Below are 24,106 nucleotides of genomic sequence, written 5' to 3' on the forward strand. Positions count from 1 at the left end.
TTCATAAAGTACACAGTGTGCGATACGTCTGGAAAAAGTTGCTCTGCTTCCATGTAGAACACGTTTTTTATGTCTGTATGTCTACTGCATTCTCATATTGTCTAGTCTTTATTTTCAGAACATCACCAGTTGTGAAAGCAGGACTCAGGAGAAAGAGAAAGAGAAGCACTCTGAAAGCGAGAGATCCAATTTCTGCTGATGACATTGCCTGAAATATTGACCAGGCTGGACCACAGGGCTTTTTAAATCCTATTTAGACAATTTGGCTGAATCATAAACAATGAGGAAGCGTCACTTCACTGGCATTTTGCATGTTAGTAGAAATATGCTATAATTAAGTGAGCTCCGAATCACATTTTCAACGCAACATTTATTTTTTTCGCACATTTGGTACATATCGAATTACCACACTTTTTCATTCACAATCCTTATGCGAAAAATTAACAGAGAAAGAAATATGTGTTTAACGAGTTAATTTCAGTTAGCTAACAATGCACGTCATCGAGACACACCTGTTTCAACTATAAAAACCCCGAACAACGTTGCACGGTCGGAAATATACATGCTGTGATCATGCATTAACACGTACACTGATGATAGCATGTAGTAGTTGTAGTATCTTACCATATTTGGATTCAAAACACGACCCAAATGTCTTTTCGGTGCGCACTGATACACAAACTTATGCTAGTTCCATCAACAACAGCAGCATAGACGGCTGTGTCTTCCAGCACAAGGTAAAAAAATGCTGTCGGTGTGAATTGTGATAGAAGTGTTTGTGTAGGTGGCTGCCATCTACAGGACTGGAGTGGAAATGCTCCATCAAGGCTTCATTTGTCATTTACAAGCTACTATGGTAATGGTAATGGTTTTATTTCATTTGAACATGCATCAGATTACAATTGAGTGCATCCCATAATCAGTTCCCAGTTCCACATGTCCAAAAGGAGTAGGAAGAAGCAAAGCTTATTAAATCCTACCCCTTCATCTGGTACTTTTACAACCAGTAACTGTTACATTTGTTCACTTCCATAATACAGTTTAAGGTTTTTTATTTATTAATTTATTTATGTTTATTTTTATTTTTTTTTAATTTTGACCCTTTATTTTGAAAAAGCGGTAGAAAATGAATGAATGAATTTTATTTTTTTAATAATGTACCTTGTACCGAAGTACGAGGTGATATGACCATCCAATGACATAATGTGTACCATAGTAAGTGTCAATATAGTGATATATATAGCACATCATGACTGGTTCAAGACTCTTCATCCTTGTATTTAGCAAACATCAACTGCTTGTATTGTTTCTTGAATTGGCTCATCGTTGTGCATTGTTTGAGGTACTTACTCAATTCATTCCATAGTTTGATTCCACATACTGAAATGCTATGGCTTTTTAACGTAGTCCTAGCATATAACTACGTAGCCCCCTTTGGCATTAGTGTTCAGCCTTGGCGAAGTTCTGCACTCTGCTGATTGTTGCAAAATTGTCTACTTCGGGCTTATCATAGTGTTTAAAATGATGTTTTATTTCCTAAAACATTCTCAAGGCTACACATATTTACTTGTCTCGGTGCCATGTTTAAAGTCTGTGCACGAAGTAAAGCGCATCAATGAATGCGCAGGACGTAGCCCTTGGGTACGGCTGATGTCGAGCAGGGGGGCTCGGTGCAATGCGTGGGATGTTCTCTGTTGATGCTTTCAGCGTAAAAAAAAGCCTTTTGACACAAAAAGGTAAAAGACACAACTGTAGACCTTCAAACGCCTTCTTTGCAACAACAATTGAGTGTACAAAACACACGCCAAGATCCCCACGGTCCGCGGGGGCCAAAAGGTCCAAACTTCAATACGCCTTCTCTTTTACAGCAGAACGCAGCGCACTTTTTAAATCAGCGTGCTTGCTTTTGTGTTTGTCTTAATACTCATCGGCATCCACGTCCTATGGATTCCAAGAGTCGCAGCAGGAATACGTCTGCGTGGGAGTGTGCAGATGTGTGTGAGGGGGTAAAAACAAAACAGCAGGATGAAAAAGGCTAAATGTGAAGTGATTTGTACCTGTGGGGGACAAAAAGAACCCCATTTCCAATACGGCGGCTGAATGTAGCCAATCAGTGGCTCTGATGTTGTGTGTAATGGCTGTGGTGCCTTCAGGGGGATGGATTCGGTGGGAAAAAAAACAAGCTACTGATTCACAGGCTTTCTCCTTTTAAATGTTCCTATTGGGAAGCTCAGATGGGTTATGGTGTTATGTTGTCGTTGACATTTAGAAAAATCAAGCAGTATGATCTACTGTAATAATTCATCTCATTTGCATGAGGAATTTAAATATTGATCGGCCTAGTTTTAATAGGGAGGGAATCATGGCCTCATAATCTTGTAGAGATTTGTGCTCCCCTTCAATGAACTGCAGCACTCATGCAGCCCCAGCTTACACCGCTATTCACTAATGTCGAATATAGTATATTATACAGTATCATCCTCTGCTTCATTATGTCACAGTACAATGCTGGATGGAATTCATGTTTCCCCTCAATGAACCACGGCGGCACTCATGCAGCCCCAGACCATGACACGACCACCACTATTCACTAATGTCGAATATAGTATATTATACTGTATCATCCTCTGCTTTATTATGTCACAGTACAATGCTGGATGGAATTCATGTTTGCCCTCAATGAACCACGGCAGCACTCATGCAGCCCCAGACTATGACACGACCACCACTATTCACTAATGTCGAATACAGTATATTACACTGCATCATCCTCTGCTCCATTATATCACAGTACAATGCTGGATGGAATTCATGTTTCCCCTCAATGAACCAGGGCGGCACTCATGCAGCCACAGACCATGACACGACCACCACTATTCACTAATTATGAATATAGTATATTATACCGTATCATCCTCTGCTTCATTATGTCACAGTACAATGCTGGATGGAATTCATGTTTCCCCTCAATGAACCACGGCAGCACTCATGCAGCCCCAAACCGTGACACCGCCACCATGCTTGAGTGGAGGAATGACGCGGTGACTTGTGTTGCCAGCTATTTAAACAATAGATGTATGTTGAGCCATTTTCTATACAAGGTGTACACTGACTACTCTAAAGTATACCCAAGTTTAATGTCCCTTGAGAAGATACAGTAATAAAAATGCTAGCTGAAATGTAAGGGGTGTACGGTATAAACTTTCGTAGCCTGGGGCGACAACTCAAGACACTTCATTTCGTCGGCTTGGCCTCACCAGAGTTTTCGTCCACACGCTCCTCCACCGTGTGCTCCTTCTGGTGAACCCACTCGCTGTTGCACTTGAAATAGATCTGAGTGGCCGGCGTGGCTTTGCAGTACAGGTTGACGGGCTTGTTCTTGACGATGTAGGCCTCCTCGGGCTCCATCAGGAATACGGGCAGAGGCTCCGGGGGATCCGACGGAAAGGTTTCCGGCAGCTCGCCGAGACCTATGAAGTCATCATCAACTAGGAGGAAGACAGGAAAAAAGTGAGTATTAGAAGACTCAATGAGGTCCACTCTCTTCCTGTTTACTTTCCATGTCCATTTGGATCTGACGTTTTGAGGTACAAACACAAATTTAATCAAATATTACCAGGAATTGAATATTTCTTCTCTGAAATATGAATGTTTAACTCACCGCAGGCGACAAGCAAAAATTGTGGCTCTGACAAAGCTAAATATTTGGAGGAATTTCCCAGCAAATGAAGTTGATGATCTTGCTTTTGTTATGCTTTTGTTTCCTGCTACCACACACACACACACACGAGCGCGCACAGCAGATCTAATGACCTGAGGCTTCTGGCCCACTTTGTGCCATTCCTCCAATAGTTCTGCACTAGACAGATACGCTTCCCTGTAATTACAACTCCCTTTCATCTCTACGTCTTGAATCGCGGGCACCAAACAGCGCACTAAAGCACGGGCAGACCAATAGGGTGGAGGGGAGCTTTGAAGAAGAGGAAGCAAGCCCGTTTGTCACCTCCAGAACTGTTCTATTCTTGCCATAGAACCAGGAAGGCAGGCATCAATAATTCAACAAAGATTGGGTGGGGGGGCAGGATGTTGATGGCCCATTCTGGGTATGCAGGTTAACATAGCCTTTGGAAATATGGCCTAAAACCACAGCATATTTTTTTTGTGAAACCTGGTGGATGATTTTGGTTTTTGAAAATTGCAGTTGCAAAAACAAACACCTAGCATAACAACAGTGAAAGAATCATGGAGGGAATAAAAAACAAATGTTCATCGACTTATAAACCATTGGTTGCCAAGTTGCTAAGACGTGTTAGTAGACGGCGGCCATGTTTTTCTACCAATCTTCTCCAAATTGATATGTAATGGTTTTATTTCATTTGAACATGCATCAGATTACAATTGAGTACATCCCATAATCAGTTCACAGTTCCACATGTCCAAAAGGAGTAGGAAGAAGCAAAGCTTATTAAATCCTACCCCTCCATTTGGTACTTTTACAATCAGTAACTGTTACATTTGTTCACTTCCTGCTTTCCATAATACAGTTTAGGGTTTTTTGTTGTTGTTTTTAAATAATATACCTCCTACCGAAGTACGAGGTGAACATAGTACGGGGAAGCCCTTTGGCTTAAATTGCTAGTCTTTCATGAGCTGAATAATATTTCATGAGCGTTATTGTGCACCTTTAGTGTTCTTTGCTTCATTGATTGTGGCACCATCTGGTACTTTTACAATCAGTAACTGTTACATTTGTTCACTTCCTGCTTTCCATAATACAGTTTAGGGTTTTGTTTAGTTTTTTTTTTTTAAATAATGCACCCCGTACCAAAGTACGAGGTGATATGACCATCCAATGACATAATGTGTACCATAGTAAGTGTCAATATAGTGATATATATAGCCCATCATGACTGGTTCAAGACTCTTCATCCTTGTATTTAGCAAACATCAACTGCTTGTATTGTTTCTTGAATTGGCTCATCGTTGTGCATTGTTTGAGGTCCTTACTCAATCCATTCCATAGTTTGATTCCACATACTGAAATATGCATAGAAGTTTTTCAAATTTAGTTCTTCCCTGAGATCATATTTCTCCTCTCTTGTAGAGAAGTATTGGATGACATGTTTAGCTAATTGGTTGTTTTTAGCCTTATGCATTATTTTAGCTGTTTGAATATGAACTATATCAGCAAGTTGAAGTATTTGTGAGTTTAGAAATAAGGAGTTAGTATGTTCTCTGTAGGCGGCATTATGAATTATCCTTACTGACCTTCTTTTGCAATACATTTAGCGAGTGAAGACCGCTTTTATAGTTTTATTAGCCCATATTTCCACACAATAAGTAAGATATGGTAGAACCGGAGAGCAATAAAGAGTGTGGAGTGATTTCTGATTGAGAACAAATATGTGCAGTTGCATTAGCATGACCACATTTTCCCACGTGTACCTTGAGCCATTCAAAAGGGAATTTGGCAAACCCAAAAAAAAAAAAAAGAGTCAGGAAGGACAGAAAGACGTTGGTTTTATCAGTGCATCTGTAATTCTTCCATGTCCTTGTGTCTCTCCACCTTCCTGTCCTGTGTGGACACGCCGGAGCCTTGATGTCTGACAGAGGTTGCCTCCTGGTTGCTTTTGCGGTGCTAAATAATCTCTCGGCCTGGCAGATATCTCCCCGTGATGTCTCTAATGTTATCTCTTCCTCCATACCTGCCACGGCCCCCGAGATGATTGCTGGGAAATGAAAAGGCGGGGAGGACGGCGGAAGGTGGTGGGGGGGCCAGGGGCGTGACTGACCCGTCCTCACCAGGAGGGTGTCTTGTTTACTTTTGCTAATCTCTGAATTACACAGAGCCCAAAGTAACCTCTGACAGTTAGCATGTCGGCTTATTCGCAGTCAAGTTTCATCTGTTACTTTTCAAGATGTTGACTCGACTTTACAGACCCGGCTTGTTCTGTAGTCCTCAGTCCGCCCACGTGTCCAGCTAGGGGACCCTGACCCAGAAAATAGGCCGCAAGAGCCGACGGAAACTCATTAAAGATTGTGTTAGACGTCTTTCACCCGCCATTGCTATTATCTCTCCATCTCTCGCTCTTTCTTCTTCCCTTCTGGCGCCTTCGCTCTGCCGAGCTGTGAAGCGGCAGACATCTGAGGCGACCATGAAAGCCTCGCACACGCTATGGTCGCTGAGGGGAATGCAGCAAACTTGCTCACAGATATTCTAATTCATCAAGTTCCTCAGTAAGAGAGGGAAGATTCTTGCATTGGACGTGAATGGAAGTGGCCCTCAGGTGGAACATCAGCCCGGAAATGAGAAATTAAAAAAAAAAAAAAAAGACTTACTCATGTGTGATGCAACAAGAGCTCATCATAATAGTACTTATTGGAATGCTGATGCACAAGCATTCACGGTAACGGGACACCTGCTTTCCCCTCAAAGTGCCTCCTAACTATCAACCATACTGTATATACAAATGTGAGGAAGTCCGCCCCTCTGTGACATCACAAAGGAGCAGTTTGACCACGCCTTTTGAGTCATCCCAAACAAATATGTAAACCTCATTATCTGAAACTTTGGCATCGTTTAACACAAGAATACAACATTCTAACTGCATTTATAGGTCCCGTTTAAAGCTACAAACACACAAAACACCATGTTAGTCAATGTTACTAAAAGCAGTTTTTAGCTGTGTAAATACCAGCAGGGGGGTTAAACACTCCTATATACACTATTGTGGGACCTCTTACATAGTGAAAAATGGTAATGGTTTTATTTCATTTGAACATGCATCAGATTACAATTGAGTGCATCCCATAATCAGTTCCCAGTTCCACATGTCCAAAAGGAGTAGGAAGAAGCAAAGCTTATTAAATCCTACCCCTCCATCTGGTACTTTTACAATCAGTAACTGTTACATTTGTTCACATACTGCTTTCCATAATACAGTTTAAGGTTTTGTTTTGTTTTTTTGTTTTAATAATGTACCTCGTACTTCGGTACGAGGTGATATGACCATACAATGACATAATGTGTACCATAGTAAGTGTCAATATAGTGATATATATAGCACATCATGACTGGTTCAAGACTCTTCATCCTTGTATTTAGCAAACATCAACTGCTTGTATTGTTTCTTGAATTGGCTCATCGTTGTGCATTGTTTGAGGTCCTTACTCAATCCATTCCATAGTTTGATTCCACATACTGAAATGCTATGGCTTTTTAACAAAGTCCTAGCATAGAAGTGTTTTAAATGTAGTTCTTGCCTGAGATCATATTTCTCCTCTCTTGTATAGAAGTATTGAATGACATTTTTAAGTAATTGGTTGTTTTTAGCCTTATGCATTATGCTAAATAGCACAATACAGCACCTTTCAGGGGACATTTTACACAGAATAATGGATAAAACATCAGACGTGTATCAAACAAACAAACTAAAAGAGCTAAGCTAAAGCAAAGCTAAAGTGATGGCGTGTTCGGTAAACTGTGAGCCGTTTCAGGTCAAAGCCGCAAGTGTTTCAAACTTGAATTGACGTCTCTCGATGCTGCCAGAGCTTCTCTCAGCATGGAAACGGAGGGGAAGTTGCTCAAGCTGTTGCAAGTCGTTCTTCTTCTGAACATCTATGTTGTATTTGAAGATTCTTATCCGGCAGCTCCCATTCCTTTATGAGTCAACACCACTGAATACAATGCAATATGGATTTTTCTATTAAGTATTTGTAATTATTATATTTGTAATTATATTAATCACCACACTGCTAAATTGTCTTTATATTGAGAGTTTAAAAATTTAATGAAACATCCTCGCAGCGTTTTTATTCAACTGGTATTCGTATAATTAGGGCGAGTTTTTCTAAATTCATGTTCTTATTAGGGAATAATTTAGGAGGCAAAGGGGAATATTTGTTGAAAAGTGTAATCTTGGGTAAACCACCGTCATAAAAAAAAAAAAAACGAGAGTAGAGTCATCCCTTGCCACTTTGCAGTTCAGATTGTATGTTTTTTCTCCATAAATTACTAAATTATCGCTGCTTTCTGGTTGACTACATGCTGTTCACAAATTTGAAATTCTTAAACATGACATCCCTAAATTCTGTATTTTCAAAACATAAAAATGGCTAAAGTCACTAAAATACAAATATAATGCATTCAAAGACATAATATGTTGTATTCTACACTGGTCCCAACGTATCGGTAATAACATTGATGAGATCATACCCACCGCAAGTAGTCCAGAGATGTGTGAGTCTATATTAGACCTTATGTCTAATACGTCTACTACATTGGCTACTATGAGTGTAAAGGTGACTATAGAGACGCTATTTTATTACCAGAGAGCTCTAAAAATATTCAAAACCATACTTAGAAGGTTAAAAACAGGTTTTATTGTTGATAGAGCAAGGATAGAGCAAAGCAGAGTGACATATTTGTCACTTTTGCATGCTTCTAAAGGGAACCTATTATGCTTTTTCCACTTTTCTGACCTATAAATGTAGTTAAAATGTTGTATTCTCGTGTTAAACGATGCCAAAGTTTCCGATAATGAGGTTTCCGCGTTTGGAAGTGAGCGCTGAAATTTGGGATGGCTCAAAACGCTCGGTTTCAGAAGGCGTGGTAAAACTGCCCTCTTTGTGATGTCACAGAGGAGCAGCTTCCTCTCAATTTCAGTTTATTATCAACACCTTTAAAGTTAGGTTCACAGCTAGTGTCACAAACCCGAAGTCCTAAGCACTCGGGAGTGTGACCAACCCCAGTGGAGTGGGTGTGCCTGGAGGCGGGCCGTGGGTGGAATAAATTAAAACAGGAAGCAGGAAGCACAAAACCCAAAGAAATACAGCTGGAATAGGTGCAGATGATTGTGTAATATCCCCTTTAACACTGTTAAAGCACCGTTTGTGTCGTCGGTCTGTCATTTGAGCTCAAGTGAACCAAAGCGTCCAAAAGCCGTGTCGGTCATCTTGTTTGGTGCACCGAGGTTTCGGATGGTCTCTTTCACATTTGAGCAAAGCATCCGCACTACATGTGAAGGCATGCTGAATTCCAGCAACACGTGGGCACGGACAAGAGCTTTGGGAACTGGTCTTGGCAGCTGAGTGGTTGTCTCCCCGAGCTACAGGAATGTAGCGCTATTAAAGGATGACTGCACGGACGCAGGCAAATCAAAGCTCGAGCGTCTACCACTGGCACCATTGCATATTAAAAAAAGCACGAGGGAAGACATGGAAGCAGGACTTTACAAAGAACTATGATCTAAACATTAGCGGGGGGCTTCTATATTTCTCCCCGGCTATGAAACATGAATACTTGGATGACATGAATCTATTGTACAGAGCTCTAATGGCAGCGCTTAAGCCCAGCAATGACATCATCATCACTGCCCTCAAAGACCTTAAACATGTCTGCTCTTCCCTCTGCGTAAAACACGGCTCTTTCATTTTTCATGAAACGGGACAATTTAAAAAATGTTTTAAGAGGTTCACTTCAGTCAGAGATGAAAATGAAAGTAGAAAAAAAAAAAAAAACAACAGCCGCTTCAAGGCGAGATCATTAGTTGGCGATGGTCGCCCACGCCAATCCCAAGGGCAGAGTACACACGACCACAGCTGCATGATTGTGCTTCTAGTTTATAGGTATATACTATGCATTTTATTATTCCAAATATTGTACCATATTAAATATTTTTACATAGATTTTTTTTATCATGTATGTGTGTTAAAGTGAGTTTTACACTGGTCTGTATATCATATGTGTTGGCTCTATTACACAGCTTCCTCCATACTTGTAGGATTTCTGTGCTGTTTTTTTTGTATGTCGTATATTTGTGTGTGTGTGTGTGTGTGTGTGATAAGAGTGTTTGAATGCTGGCACTGTGACACCACAGTGCGAGATAAGCTCTCTATATTCCGCGCGTACTCAAACAGATTTATTGTCCAAAGGAAGACGGCGGATCCTTCCATGGTGGGGAGGGAAGAACGCAGACATAAATTTCCATTCCACTCCCCCAGTTTTGGGGTAAAGGCTGTGTGGTTAAGTAGACAACAGAGGGCTTTACTAGGCGATGTTTTGATACGCTGCGATAGAGAAGGGGCGGAAAGGTGCTTTACAGCCGAGTGGTCAAGCAGAATAATAAAGCACTCACCTGTCATGTCATGTGAAGCGGGATAAATCTACTGTCAATCGCATCTACCTATAAATCCGCATGGAGCACACCTCCCCATTATATTGAGTGAACATAAATCAATGCTAACTATCTTCTTCAGTCAATGCTTGTTAGTATTGGATTAAGTAAAGACCCGTTCATCCCGCCAGCTTGGATCAATAGCTGTTGTCTTTAAAGCATTAAAAAAAAAAAAAAAATCAGCAGAAGCTCCATGAGAAGACGGAAAATAAGCACACGTTTACTTCCACTCTAATGTGTATTTGTGGCTGAGTGCTTCATACACACAAATGTGCACACATTATCTGCAGGTGGGGTCGCAGCTAACGCTTCATTGCAGCACGCCATTTATTGATTCCTGGCGACCCCATCATCCTCTCAGCCCCGTTGTCCTATCACAGCCGGCCCGGGTGCTCATATTTCATCTCCAGGGGAAGCCCAGCCGTCACACAGTCAAGACAAACAACAAGACGGCGCTCTCTCCAGTTAGCTGTCAGATCCTTCCAGCGTAAACAACAGCGGGTTCACAAATGGTGCCACAATCAATGAAGCAAAGAACACTAAAAGGTGCACAATAACGCTCAATATTCAGCTCATGAAAGACTAGCAATTTAAGCCAAAGGGCTTGCCCGTGCTAAGTTACATTATATAGGTACATTATTAAAAATAAAAAAATCTTAAACTGCATTATGGAAAGCAGGAAGTGAACAAATGTAACAGTTACTGATTGTAAAAGTACCAGATGGAGGGGTAGGATTTAATAAGCTTTGCTTCTTCCTACTCCTTTCGGACATGTGGAACTGTGAACTGATTATGGGATGCACTCAATTGTAATCTGATGCATGTTCAAATGAAATAAAACCATTACCATTTTTCACTACTCCATAAGCTCCAACTGGTTCAGAACTCTGCTGCCCGGATCATCACCAGAACCCCCTCATCCCACCACATCACCCCCATCCTGCAGCAACTCCACTGGCTCCCAGTGACTCATAGAATCACCTACAAAATCCTTCTGTTCACCTACAAGTCCATCCATAACCTTGCCCCCCCCCCCCCTTACCTCTCTGATCTCATCCACATTCTCAAGCCATCCCGTTCCCTCAGATCTTCCGCGTCCCTCCATCTCACTGCACCCTCTGCACACCTTAGCACTATGGGGAGCAGAGCTTTCAGCCGCTCTGCCCCCCACCTCTGGAACTCATTGCCACCAGACCTCTGTAACTCTGCCACCCTTCCCATCTTCAAAGCCAAACTCAAAACTCATCTGTTCAAACTTACCTATTCTCTTTAACTGCTTCACATGGTCCCCCCTCCCCCTATTTATTGTATGTTGTCTTTTATCTTGTATTTTATATTGGTGTTTTTTTATCTTCTGTACAGCGACCTTGGGTGTCCTGAAAGGCGCTTTTAAATAAAATGTATTATTATTTATTATTATTACTACTTAAGAGGTCCCATAATAGTATATATAGGAGTGTTTAACCCTGACACTGAAATTTACACAGCTAAAAAGTGCTTTAGGTAAGACTGACTAACATGGTGTTTTGTGTCTGTAGCTTTAAACGGGACAGTGGCCCAGTGGACAGTTCAAATGTTGTATTCTTGTGTTAAACGATGCCAAAGTTGATTATGTGATGCACTCAATTGTAATTTGATGCATGTTCAAATGAAAAAAAATCATTACCAATACCATTACCAAGTTCCAGATGCTTTGGATGTTTTGTTATAAGTTAAATTCCTAATTTGGGTTTAAGATGAAAAATCTTACTTTCGGGAGTTTTCATGGACTAAAAAACACCACAACAGGTCTGCTGCTATGAATCCTGTTCCAGGATGATATACTGCTTAAACATTGTGCTTCTCAAATCTCTAGAGAGGAAAGACAGGAAATATAGACGCAATAAAGCAGCACCGGGCAATAATTAGGAGCCAGAAAAGTTGTTTTTAAGTTGGAGAACCAATTTAAAGCCACAGTTTCATATTTGTGGCTTATGTAGCTAGTATATGTATGCACGGTGCCATCGTCATTCCTGACCTTCACCCCGCCCTGTCTGGCCGCACTCTGGCGGCTGCCGCTTGCCAGCTTCATGCCAGGCATTGGCCGCTGTCCGTGCAGTGGCATCCACAGTGCCAAGGAGGAACACAAGGTCAAAATATCACCCCATCTGTAACTGGAAGCCATGAAAAGTAACAATGTGGGACTGATTCTGCTTTGCAACTTAAATGGCAAACATATGGTTAGCACGCAGACCTCACAGCTAGGAGACCCGACTTCGATTCCAGATTCCGAATTCGATTATAGTTTGCATGCTCTTCCCGTGCATGCGTGGGTTTTCTCCTACATTCCAAAAACATGCTAGGTTAATTAGCCACTCCAAATTGTCCATAGGTATGAATGTGAGTGTGAATGGTTGTTTGTCTACATGTGCCCTGTGATTGGCTGGCAACCAGTCAGGTGTACCCGGCCTCCCGCCTGAAGATAGATGGGATATATTCCAGCACCCTCGTGACCCGGATGGAATTCTAAAATTCATATGCTGACTTTGGACGAGAGGCGGGATGACGCTTTGTTTGATGATTCGTGTGTATTACATTTATGCCGCCATGTCTTCCAAAGCATTTGATCACATGTACGGTCATGCCTGCATATGTAGATGCCCTCTGGTTGGCTGCCTGGTGCCAGAAAGGGGACGCCTGCTGTTCTGAGCCAATTAGCCAAAGTACAGTCATTGCATCAAAGTGCGGAGGAGGTAGACTAAGGGTGACATGTCTCGTCCTTTCCCAAAAAATCCCTCCTGTTCACAGCCCAGTGGTCAGTACCAGGGTTTAGGGTTGATGGCCATGTCTGGCTTTGGGCTTCCAGGGGGGTGTGACAAGTGACGGTCTGTTTGGGCTAAAAGAACGTCCTAATGACTGGGAGTGAGCTGAAGCGGGGTGGTGTTTTAGGATGTGCATCGGTGCATGACACACATATTCCAAAATTGTATCGACACCTGTCATTGAAGCCTTGGAGCATAAAGATAGCAAGAACCCAAAACCTGCATGATAATTGGGATTTGGGTACCTATATGGAAAAGGTGTGAAGTAACCTACATCCCTTTTCCCTTCTCCTGTGGACTCCACTCGCAGAATACCATAAATTAGTCCCGTGTGGTGACACGGTGCTTGCTGGGTAATTTGGACAATGGGGCGTTTGACAGCTCACCCATCACCGCTACAGCACCCCAGGGAGCCACTACTCCTACGGAGCTTTTTACTCCCTCCTCTCCTTGCAAGCGCCCCTTTTTTTAGTTTTTATGCTTTGCTCCTTTTGCACTGATGGAAGGACTTGCTAAGTAGTGGCATCATCCTCCAATCAACCACCAAAACGGCTTTTCACTTGGGAGGGATGAAGGAAGGTGGGGGGGGGGGACACACGACAACAACTCCAGAACAGAAGATTTTTATTCCTAATTATGAGAGAGCAAGCGTAAAATATGATGGAAAACAACAGCATTAAGAGAGAAATAATTCATTCATTTTCTACCACTTTTTCCTCACGAGGGTCACACTCACATTCATACCTATGGACAATTTGGAGTCGCCAATTAACCTAGCATGTTTTTGGAATGTGGGAGGAAACCGGGAAAAACCCACACATGCATGAGGAGAACATGCAAACGCTACGCAGAAATGGCAGAGGGTGGAATTGAACTTGGGTGTCCTAGCTGTGTAGCCTGCGCGCTAAGCACTCGTCCGCCATGGCAGACTGCTACCATGAGTGTCTATAAAAAAACAAACAAAAAAAAAAACAACAGAAAGCCTCCTTTCATTTAACCACCAAGTCGAAACACAGACAACAGCTGTGGCTGTAGGCAACCTCCTGATGTAGTAGCAAACCCTGGGGACTATGTTGAACCGGAATGTGGGAGGAAACCGGAGTACCCGGAGTACCCGGAGAAAACCCACGCATGCACGGGGAGAACACGCAAACTCCACACAGAGATGGACGAGGGTGGAATTGAACCCTGGTCTGCTAGCTGTGAGGTCTGCAAGCTAACCACTCGACCGCCGTGCCGCCGAGAGAAATATGCTTTGAAAGACAAGCTAGCATAGCCATCCATGTTACGTTGCTATGATGCTTTACTTTATGCTAACCAGTGCTTGTCAGGCCCCTAAAAGGCGTGTGCCAAATTCTGCGGTGATTTGGCTAAACACGTGAAAGTTGTGTATTGAGCTTTGTGAGAAATTTCAAGTCAAAATGTAATCTGGTTTAATGTCTAAAAAAAAAAGAGTAGACATCACTACCATCTGATGAGGGCTGATCATTAGACATGTAATTTACCGTGATTTATTTTCTGGGTCAAATGACAAAACGAGCGGTTGATAAGAGACTGAGTGAAAACCATAGCGGCCATGATTTTCCTCTTCACTGGGGGAGGCCAAATCCCTTTTGACACTTGACTCCACCCACTCAGACACGCCATCTCTCATCTCTTTGCTTTGTTTTAGGCGTTGGTTGACCTCAAATATTTAAACCCCATTTGCCTTTAGTCCAATGGTTCTCAAGTCATTTGGCTTAGGGACCCACCGTCACCGTTTAATGACAAGTAGTGACCCACATTGCAGAATTTTTAAACGCCAACTTGTCAGATATCTTACTTGTTAAATAAATTGTTTCTATATTTAAATTTTAAATGTAAAAAAAAAGTCAGTGGGCTGCAGGGTGGTTAGCATGTTAGCCTCACAGCGTACATGGGCTCCGTCCCTCTGAGTTCTCCGGCTTCCTCCCACATTCCCAAAATATGCACGCTAGGTTAATTAGCCCTTAGGTGTGAATGTGATTGGCTGGCGACCAAGTTTGGGGTGTATCCCGCCTCTCCCCCGAAGACAGCAGGGATAGGCTCCAGCATACCTGCAACCCCCGTGAGGACAAGTGGTACAGAAAATGGATAAAAGGTTACGTGGTTTTCATAATTTACAGCATCTGAGAAGGTCAATCAGAGCTTTTGATGAGAAGTGAAACGACAAATCAAGCAAGTCCACTTGCTCTGATTCAACACTCAGCAGGGAAGTTAAATAATAATCGGACCACCATTTCTTCCGAATGGGGCATTAAACGCTAACCTGGGATTAACCTGCTAGCTCAACACTAATACTCAACACTAGACTAGCCCTCCTCATAAACACCATTATCGGATCCTTCCGGAGGGGCGTACATGAAATCCATAAATCCATAAAAATGACATGCACATGGCCAATTATGCAAATTAAACAATTAGGTCATCTACCCCCTGGAATGCAGCCCTACGGGAAATCAAATACAAAAATGTAAATAAATAAATAAAGGACATGAAAATGACATTGCACACATCTGTACTTTGCATATGAAGGACCCACAAGGATACACACCGACGCACAAGTTTCCTGAAGCACTCAAAACATCCCATTTCCCTCACACACACACACACACGCACGCACACACACACACACACCCAAACCCCAGGCACCACTTCATGAGAAGGGCTGAAAGTGTGTCACCATGTGTGAGACGTCGCCCCCTGAGCCCCCCCCCCACACACACACGTACAGTATACTGTATACATACACAACACCTCAGTGGTTTTGCAAAAAAGTGTGGTGCAAGTACATGGGGTTTGTAACATGTGTGTTAGGGTGCATCAAAAAACACAATTATTAAATTTTGATATGGCTGGGTACTAAAAGTATTCCAATATGTCGAAACAACACATACAAAATATTTTTCCAATCCATGATTATTTAGGGGTGCCACCATACATCTGTTTTTGTGGAATAAAGTGGTGAACAGTTCAATGGTCGCCATGGAGATCTGAGGTCATCTTTATGTTTTTGTTGGTATTTATACTCCTATTACATATTACTAGCAAATTTGCGGTTTTGTCTTTGTAATTTGAATAATTTGTAGTCATATTTATAGGTATTTAGTGCTCATTGCTTCTACTGTAGCTAATATTAGCTAGCTACAGTTTGCTAATGACAGGTAGCTAATAGCTGAGCAAGCATAACATCAACAACAGTAATATAGTATTGCTATAGTATTGCTGATGCCTCATATTTATTGAGAGTAGTACTGTAGTCCTACATAATCTGATATACACTTGTCCATTTATTATTTTAGGCACTGTTTAGTGCCCATTGCCTCTACTGTAGCTAACATTAGATAGCTACAGTTAGCTACAACTAGTTCCTTTCAGACTAGCAGTCTCAGCTTGGTCTTTGGTCTGGTCGCCCTTTGATAACCCCATAGAAAATTATGCTGTATATACTAAGTTCATTGTACTCAACATTTCCAGGTCAACTTTTTGGCAATTAGACTAGAAATTGCACATTTTCCGAAATTTTACAAAAGTTTGTGTGAGGTGGCACCCCTAAATCTCAATGGATTTCCTCAAAACTTTGCAAAAGACATTTTTATGTTCATTAGAAAAAAATGGAATGCCAGCCACATTGATATTATGAATTAAAAATTTCCCATTCAAATTTGATGCACCCTACTATACATACACAACAACTCAGTGGATTTGCAAAAAAAGTATGATAAAAATGCTGACTGACTAAATAAAGCGCAAGGTACAAGTACATGGGGTTTGTAACGTGTGTGCATATGTGCGTGATGGCTGAATTAATGTGACAAGGCAGATGTAATGCAGATTCATAAATCTTAGCCTCGGGATCAGTAGATGGAGAGCAGGAGGTGATATATTAAAGGGCAGGCGTGCAGACACGCACACACATACTACAGCCAGTGAGCCATTATGGTGCTGATAATAAAAACAAGACTCCAGTCGCAATAGCTAGCTAATAGACATGACTGTATATCTGGCCCCTCGGGGTGATTGTGTACACAAACACACACACACACACTGCATTAGAGGTACACAAATCACCAAACTCTATCCGCTTTTCCAGCAATTCATTACGTGGCTTTGAGGCCCAACAGCTCTGATGTTTGACGTGGCTGTAATGCTGTTAGCACCGTAATAGTGTTACATAAGATCCACTGTGTTGTACAACATGCTAATTCTTGACTTATTGGACCGCAATGAATGAAGAAAAACACGTAACGCATCACAGGAAATTGACCGGCTGATCCGTCGTCCCACGCTGCCAAGTTCCTCAACAGATCGGTACACAAAATAACCAGCTGATGACTTGCTATCACATCAGATGGTCTTTTAAATGCTCCGCTAAGCCCGGAATAACCGTTTGGGAGGTTGAACTGCGAGCACGCAGGCTGGAATCAGACATTAGAACAACATTTGTGTTTAAATTGGTCAGTACGGTACAGAGTACAAATGAGGGACAAAGTGTAACCGCCATCTTGCGTCGTTCAAGTTGTCCTGTTTGGGAACACTTGGCCTTTGAGGCAAATTATGCAAATGAGCAAAACAAGTGGATAAGATGAAAGCAGTGTGCAAAAGAAAAGGAAAAAATATGCAAATCAATCAGAAATAAAACACATTAATACCTTGCAATGAACAGCACATGTGGTTACTGCCACCAACTGAAACGCCACAATCGCCATTTTGCTGAAGTGGCATTCAATGTCCTCTTGAATAACATCTGCATCCTTCAGCAAACAGCTAGTGGACCTTCATTTGTTGTTAAAACGCCTCATCCCATCTTGTGTTGTTTTGTGATATTTACTGCACTGAAGTGGACTACAATATTGATTCAAATGTAGGAGTTGGAAGGGTCCAAATCCATCACACCTGTTCATGCGAGCTGCAGAAGCTTGCATAGGGAAGTGTGTGGTGTGTCTGTATGGTGGGGGGCGTGACTGCATTAGGGAATCACACACCCAGCTCCCCTCACCGGGGGACCACTGTCAGCCTGTGATTTCACCCGTGTCCCCTCCGAGCTCCAGCACCAGTGAAATAGGTCAACCACGTATAATGGCGGGGCAACGATGGAGCAAGTACGACTCCCCCTCACCCCCACCAACACTGCTGAAAGCAAGCAACGGAACACCCCCCCCCCCCGGAACCCCCTGCCGATGCAAAGGCAGCTGTAGGAACCAGCCACAACATGCCGAGCTCCCAGCCACAACAGACTTTTATACAGGCACGCTTGAGTGGAACAAGTGGAATACTGTATGTATAGGATGCACTTCCATCCTATATTGCTACAAATATACAGATCATTTTTTTCTTTTTTAGAAAAAAAAAAGTCAGAAATAAGAGGTTGCTTTATAATCAGGATCTAAATATTTTGACATGTAAACTGTCTTGTCAGAGCTTTTCTACCTGTCACTCCAGGCACCCCGAGAGATGGATTTTCATTGACATTGAAGACATTTACAAAAAAAAGTTAACAGTTGCATTGCCATTATCCTGAAATACTAAAATTAATTAATTCAATAATTTTCTACTGCTTTTTTCCTCACGAGGGTCGCGGACAAACAACCATTCACACTCACATTCATACCTATGGACAATTCGGAGTCGCCAATTAACCTAGCATGTTTTTGGAATGTGGGAGGAAACCGGAGTACCCGGAGAAAACCCACGCATGCACAGGGAGAACATGCAAACTCCACACAGAGATGGCCGAGGGTGGAACTGAACCCTGGTCTCCTAGCTGTGAGGTCTGCGCGCTAACGACTCGAACGCCGTGCCGCCCTGAAATACTAAAATAATAATAATAAAAAATAATAAATTTCATAAAAAAACACACTTTACAATGCCCTAAAACTGAAGAATACAAGACAAACAGTATGCAGTTAAAATGAGAACTACAAGCAAAAAAATTGGATTAAACATTATGGACGGGTTTTTGCAGACTTAAAAGTGGACAGGTCAGCACAAACAGAGCGGGTGCATCCCCCCCAAGGTATGCTTTGCTATTGAGGGTGGGGACAAGAGGCTGCGACAGAGGAACGAAGGGTACGGTTTAACGGTTTGGGGAGTTGAATGTTAATGCGCGGTGCCAATAAACAGTTCCACACCGTGTTACACAGTGTAAGTATTTGTTTATTGCAAACATTGCCCAAGCGGGCCTGCCAGAATAACCGAGGATGACGAGTGGCGTGGAGTACTGCATCTGCAGGCATTAACGAGGCTCCCGTTACTTAATTGGTAAAGGCAGAGCATGTCATGTAAACAGCTGATTTAAAAGTGTCTTATTAAGAATAAAATCAATGGCTGGCTTCCCGAAGTCGATGTAAATGCAGGTATTGATCGCCGGGGTTTAATCAGATCTATGTGCCCATGTCGGGTTTCCAAATGCGATCCCATGTATGCACAGGCATGCATGTACATATGCAATAATAAACCTATTGGCCATTTTATTAGGTGCAATCCAATACAAGAATGTGCTGTTATTGCAGAGGGGATAAGAGTGGGGGAAATTCTCCATAATTCTTGATAAAGCTAACAGCATAACTATAATGATATGATTATATGATTCTTCATATGTTAAACATAGCGTGCATATAGAATAGAAGGGTAAATGTATCCTTAATGGAAACCTATTATGCTTATTTTTCAACCGTTTGTATTGAGTTGCGGACTCCGGTAGAGCGGCTACACACAATAAGCCGCACAGAAAACCTTTTCACCTATTCCTGCTGTATTTCCTTTGATTTGTGCTTCCTTAAAAACGGTCGTTTTTAATTTATGGTTTTAATTTATTCCACCCACCGTGATTGGTCACACGCCCACTGCTTCCCAACTATGGCCCATATAAGGAAGTCCGCCCCTCTGTGACATCACAATTTTTTTTTTTTTACTGGTTTCCTCCCCCATTCCAAAAACATGCTAGGTTAATTGGCGACTCCAAATTGTCCATAGGTATGAATGTGAGTGTGAATGGTTGTTTGTCTATATGTGCCCTGTGATTGGCTGGCCACCAGTCCAGGGTGTACCCCGCCTCTCGCCCCAAGACAGCTGGAATAGGCTCCAGCACCCTCATGAGGAAAAAGCGGTAGAAAATGAATGAATGAATGAATGACACCAAATGGTAGCACTGTTACTGAATCCCTGAAGTCCGCCTGACTTGTAATTTCTCACACAGCTCAATGCAAAAAGCACCAACTGAAAGTTTAGCATGTTTATCTCAGTCACTGCAAAATACACACCTTTAAGGCACTGACAGAATATTCAACTTTGAGTAAAACATGAACGACATCAAGCGAGTTCCCTAATCTTGCAAATTTATCCACAAAAGAAAAGTCCTTTGGTGTTTTTTTTAATTCTCATTTAATTTTCAGGAATATTGAAAATGACCAACTTTTGGTGTCAGAAGCGGGATCCTAGGATTGAACATTCAAACTCTTTTGAGGTCAGATCACGTCCATTCCATTTTGATTTAACATCATCACATTCACGCCCATTTTGAAGAGAGGAATTAAAAGTACACATTATCATCTTACCAAACAAATAACCATCTCTCTGCTTTCAACTCATGTTACTACCCCTCTGTGACCTTTTCTCCAGTGGAACAGGACACTGCACGTCTCCATCTCCCTCATGTATTAATGATCCGTGGCAAGCTGAGGGCATCTGTCTGACTTCCAGCCCGTCCGCCACTCGACCCATTTCCAAGGACACAGTTCCGGCGTATATGTGTATATATTGTATGTAGAGCTGCCAAACTGTGGTCACATTACGCCACCGCCCGCAGGGGAAATGCAAATAAATAGCCCAGACAGAAAGACAAGACGGACAGATAGCGTTGCGATCTAATGAAGTCCAGGCCACCTCGTCTCTTCTCTACAACAATCGTTTCTATGACTTTGGCTTGTGCAGCAGATGACGGCACAAAGCAACCAAAACCAATTATCTTGCTTGTTCAGAACCCTTATGCGGACATAGCCCAGCATTCTTACTGGTTCAAATCATTCAACAGATTCTAACAGTGATAGATGAAAACATAACTAGCGCCAGCATTCAAGCTGCTTTGCTGTCCTTCTGCCAGCACATAATGTTTGTGTGCATTTGGACATAATGCAGGCGGTTTTTATTTTGGTCTTAAAAAAAAAAAAACAGATCTACCCGTGGAACATTATTTATGTATGTCACCAGCTCAATATTACATTTTTTTTCCAACCAAAAAACAGCAGCACCAAATGGGATGTAAAAGAACAGATTCATTCATTAATTCATTTTCTACCGCTTTTTCCTTACGAGGGTCACGGGGGGTGCTGGAGCCTATCCCAGCTGTCTTCAGGCGAGAGGCGGGGTACACCCTGGACTGGTCGCCAGCCAATCAAGAACAGATTTAAATGACAATTCAACTTTTATTCAACACAGTATGTTATATATTTTATATTAATATTATATTATATATATGTTATCATCACAGTATATTATTGCGAGTCTCTGTCCGCCTTACAGCATTGTAATCTCTGGATTACAACGCGATCCCCAAAAATGTAATCACTGTAGCCCAGACGACGACCGCTCAGAGGGACTTTGATTGGCGGACCAATAAGCAGACAGGATGCTACTCAGTACACTCTCGCAGGTAAAAATACTTGCCACTTTAGATTTGCCGAAGCATTTCTAAAAAAGGAATATAGAGATATCAACAAAAATACCAGTGGCATTGGAACTTGTTGGCGCCATGGTAAACATATCAGGTAAAAAGGACATTTATGTAACTTTATTGCTGAGCCGGTACTAGCAAGAATAATTAGCTCTAAATCTGACAGCCAATCACAACTGCGGGAGAGCAGTAAATCAAGCCGCAGCTGCTGGTTGCTAAAAGAAACAGGCTGAAAATTAGAAAAGATTCAAACTTTTAAAAGCTTAGATCATGTTTTACAAAGTCATGCTTTTTTCTTTAGTGAGCGAAAAGGCAAAGGTTGATCTTAAAAGGTTGCTGACTCATGGTCTTGGTAAATCAATTAGAAAATTAGATTGTATTGGTTTAAGGTTATATTAAGTTACAGTAGCCAGCAAGACTTGGCTATGCTAGGCTGTGAAAATCAGGGTTGAGGGATTTATTTTTTTTAATATAACGAAAGAAACAAACAAAAAGATTCTTCCGATGGTAACAAAATGACTTATACCGGTATAAATGATAAACGTAAATATGCCAAGTCAAAGACTGCACGCACATTGCACATTGATACATAAAATGACTGAAATGCTGCCATTGTGAGAGGGAACGTTCAGTAAACTGCCCGTCCCGAACTAAACAGGTTGAAATGTCGATAAACACCAGTGAAGGTTGACGGAGCGTGAATGGAGCTAGAGGAGTTAGCTTAGTTTAGCATGCTAGTGTGCATGCTAGTATATCATGATTCATTCATTTATTTTGTCACGCGAGGGTGCTGGAGCCTATCCCAGCTGTCTTCGGGCGAGAGGTACACCCTGGACTGGTGGCCAGCCAATCACAGGGCACATACAGACAAACAACCATTCACACTCACATTCATACCTATGGACAATTTGGAGTCGCCAATTAACCTAGCATGTTTTTGGAATGTGGGAGGGGAAAACCCACGCATGCACAGGGAGAACATGCAAACTCCACAGAGAGATGGCCGAGGGTGGAATTGAACCCTGGGTGTGAGGTCTGCGCGATAACCACTGGTCCGCCGTGCCGCCAGTATATCATGTCCATATCATCCAACCCTCGTGAAAATAACAGACTCAGTCCTGGCTATTAAAATAATAGGCTAGGTGTGCAGTATATTTGCATAGGTTAGGTTTACATTTGAACATAATATAATAATATTTTCGTATGATTTCATACTAAATTTACAAGTATATCCTTCCAACAGCCATAGTGGTGCTCTCAGTCTATACAAGTTGACACTGTAATCAGTCTGTATGGTTTGTTTATTGCCTCCCGTCTCATTCCTCCAACCCTCAGATGCATTCTGACAAGGCAGAGAAATCCTCGTCGTCTGCAGGGTGAAGGGGGGGGGATGAAAAGATCTTGACTGTGCGCCTCCCAGCCGCCCTGTTCCCAAATATTTGACTTTGCCTGTGATCCACAAAAAAACCCTCGCAGGCTTCTGTTGGGCTTTTCCGCACCACTGAACTGTGTTTTCAACACAGGTGTTGAAAACAAAAACACTGACAGCGCCGATGACTAATTCAAAAACAAAACTACACAGGAAGTTGATTGTTTTTTTTTTAATTGCTATCATTTGCCCAACTGAAATAAGAACTGTACATGAGTTTTGTTTTTTTTTGTATTTTTTTTCTTAATTGTTGATTATCACATGTAAAGGTCAAGTGTATCAAGGTAAAGGCGATGTACTTCGTTGCAACTTTAAGCGTGTTTGAAATAAACCAAACCGTTTCCCATAATAACTTGACAGTTAGGGTGCATTAGATATGGCAAATGGATAAACCTGGATACGTTCCTCCTCACACGGCGCTCAGCCATGAAATAACACACACATATTACAAAAGCCTCTAGCCAACATGCATGTAGGAACAAACGTCACAGGATAATGGAGCTGACAGATCAAAGCGGGAACACAGAGCGGCAAGAATCTCTCCGAACGTTCCAATGGATGTTTTTCCCCTAACAGCCCATTATCCCTGCGGTGATGGTGTTCACGGAATGACCACGGATGCTTACACCATCGAGATGCTTCACTTAAACATTCAATGATTATTGCATTGTGTATGCTGGAGACACTTTCCACGTGGTCTGGTTTTATTTGGGGTATTTATTTAAGTGCTTTGGAATCGCTGTCTTGAATTGAGGCCACGCGCTCGTGACTCACTTTCCTAAGGTGCAAATAAGCCCCCCAACATGAAAGGTTTGTACTCGACACCACCGAGAATAAGAGGCGCTACCGATGACATTTACTGTCGCATTGCATTAGTCGCTAATTAGAAGAAAGTACGACAACAAAGCTGCAGTTTGGCTCAAGGCTAACATACTGTATATAACCTAACATATAGGAGGAGTACCCCCCCACCCGCATGAGATGTTTTGTCGCAAGGTCATCTGCAACTCTC

At 42.1% G+C, this 24,106-nt stretch overlaps 1 protein-coding gene across 2 annotated transcripts in view; it reads right to left on the reverse strand.

Annotated features, from left to right (window-relative positions):
* unc5cb (unc-5 netrin receptor Cb) overlaps positions 1-24,106 on the reverse strand; it is a 139,566-nt gene that overhangs the window by 44,263 nt on the left and 71,197 nt on the right. For both annotated transcript variants that reach the window (XM_058064998.2, XM_058065000.2), the window contains exon 2: positions 3,258-3,488. In XM_058064998.2, the coding sequence (XP_057920981.2) occupies positions 3,258-3,488 (231 nt within the window). The remainder of the gene's footprint in view (positions 1-3,257; positions 3,489-24,106) is intronic.

This window comes from Doryrhamphus excisus, linkage group LG10 (assembly GCF_037039965.1).
Source record: "Doryrhamphus excisus strain RoL-2023G ecotype Guam linkage group LG10, RoL_Dexc_Guam_v1.1, whole genome shotgun sequence".
NCBI lineage: Eukaryota > Metazoa > Chordata > Actinopteri > Syngnathiformes > Syngnathidae > Doryrhamphus > Doryrhamphus excisus.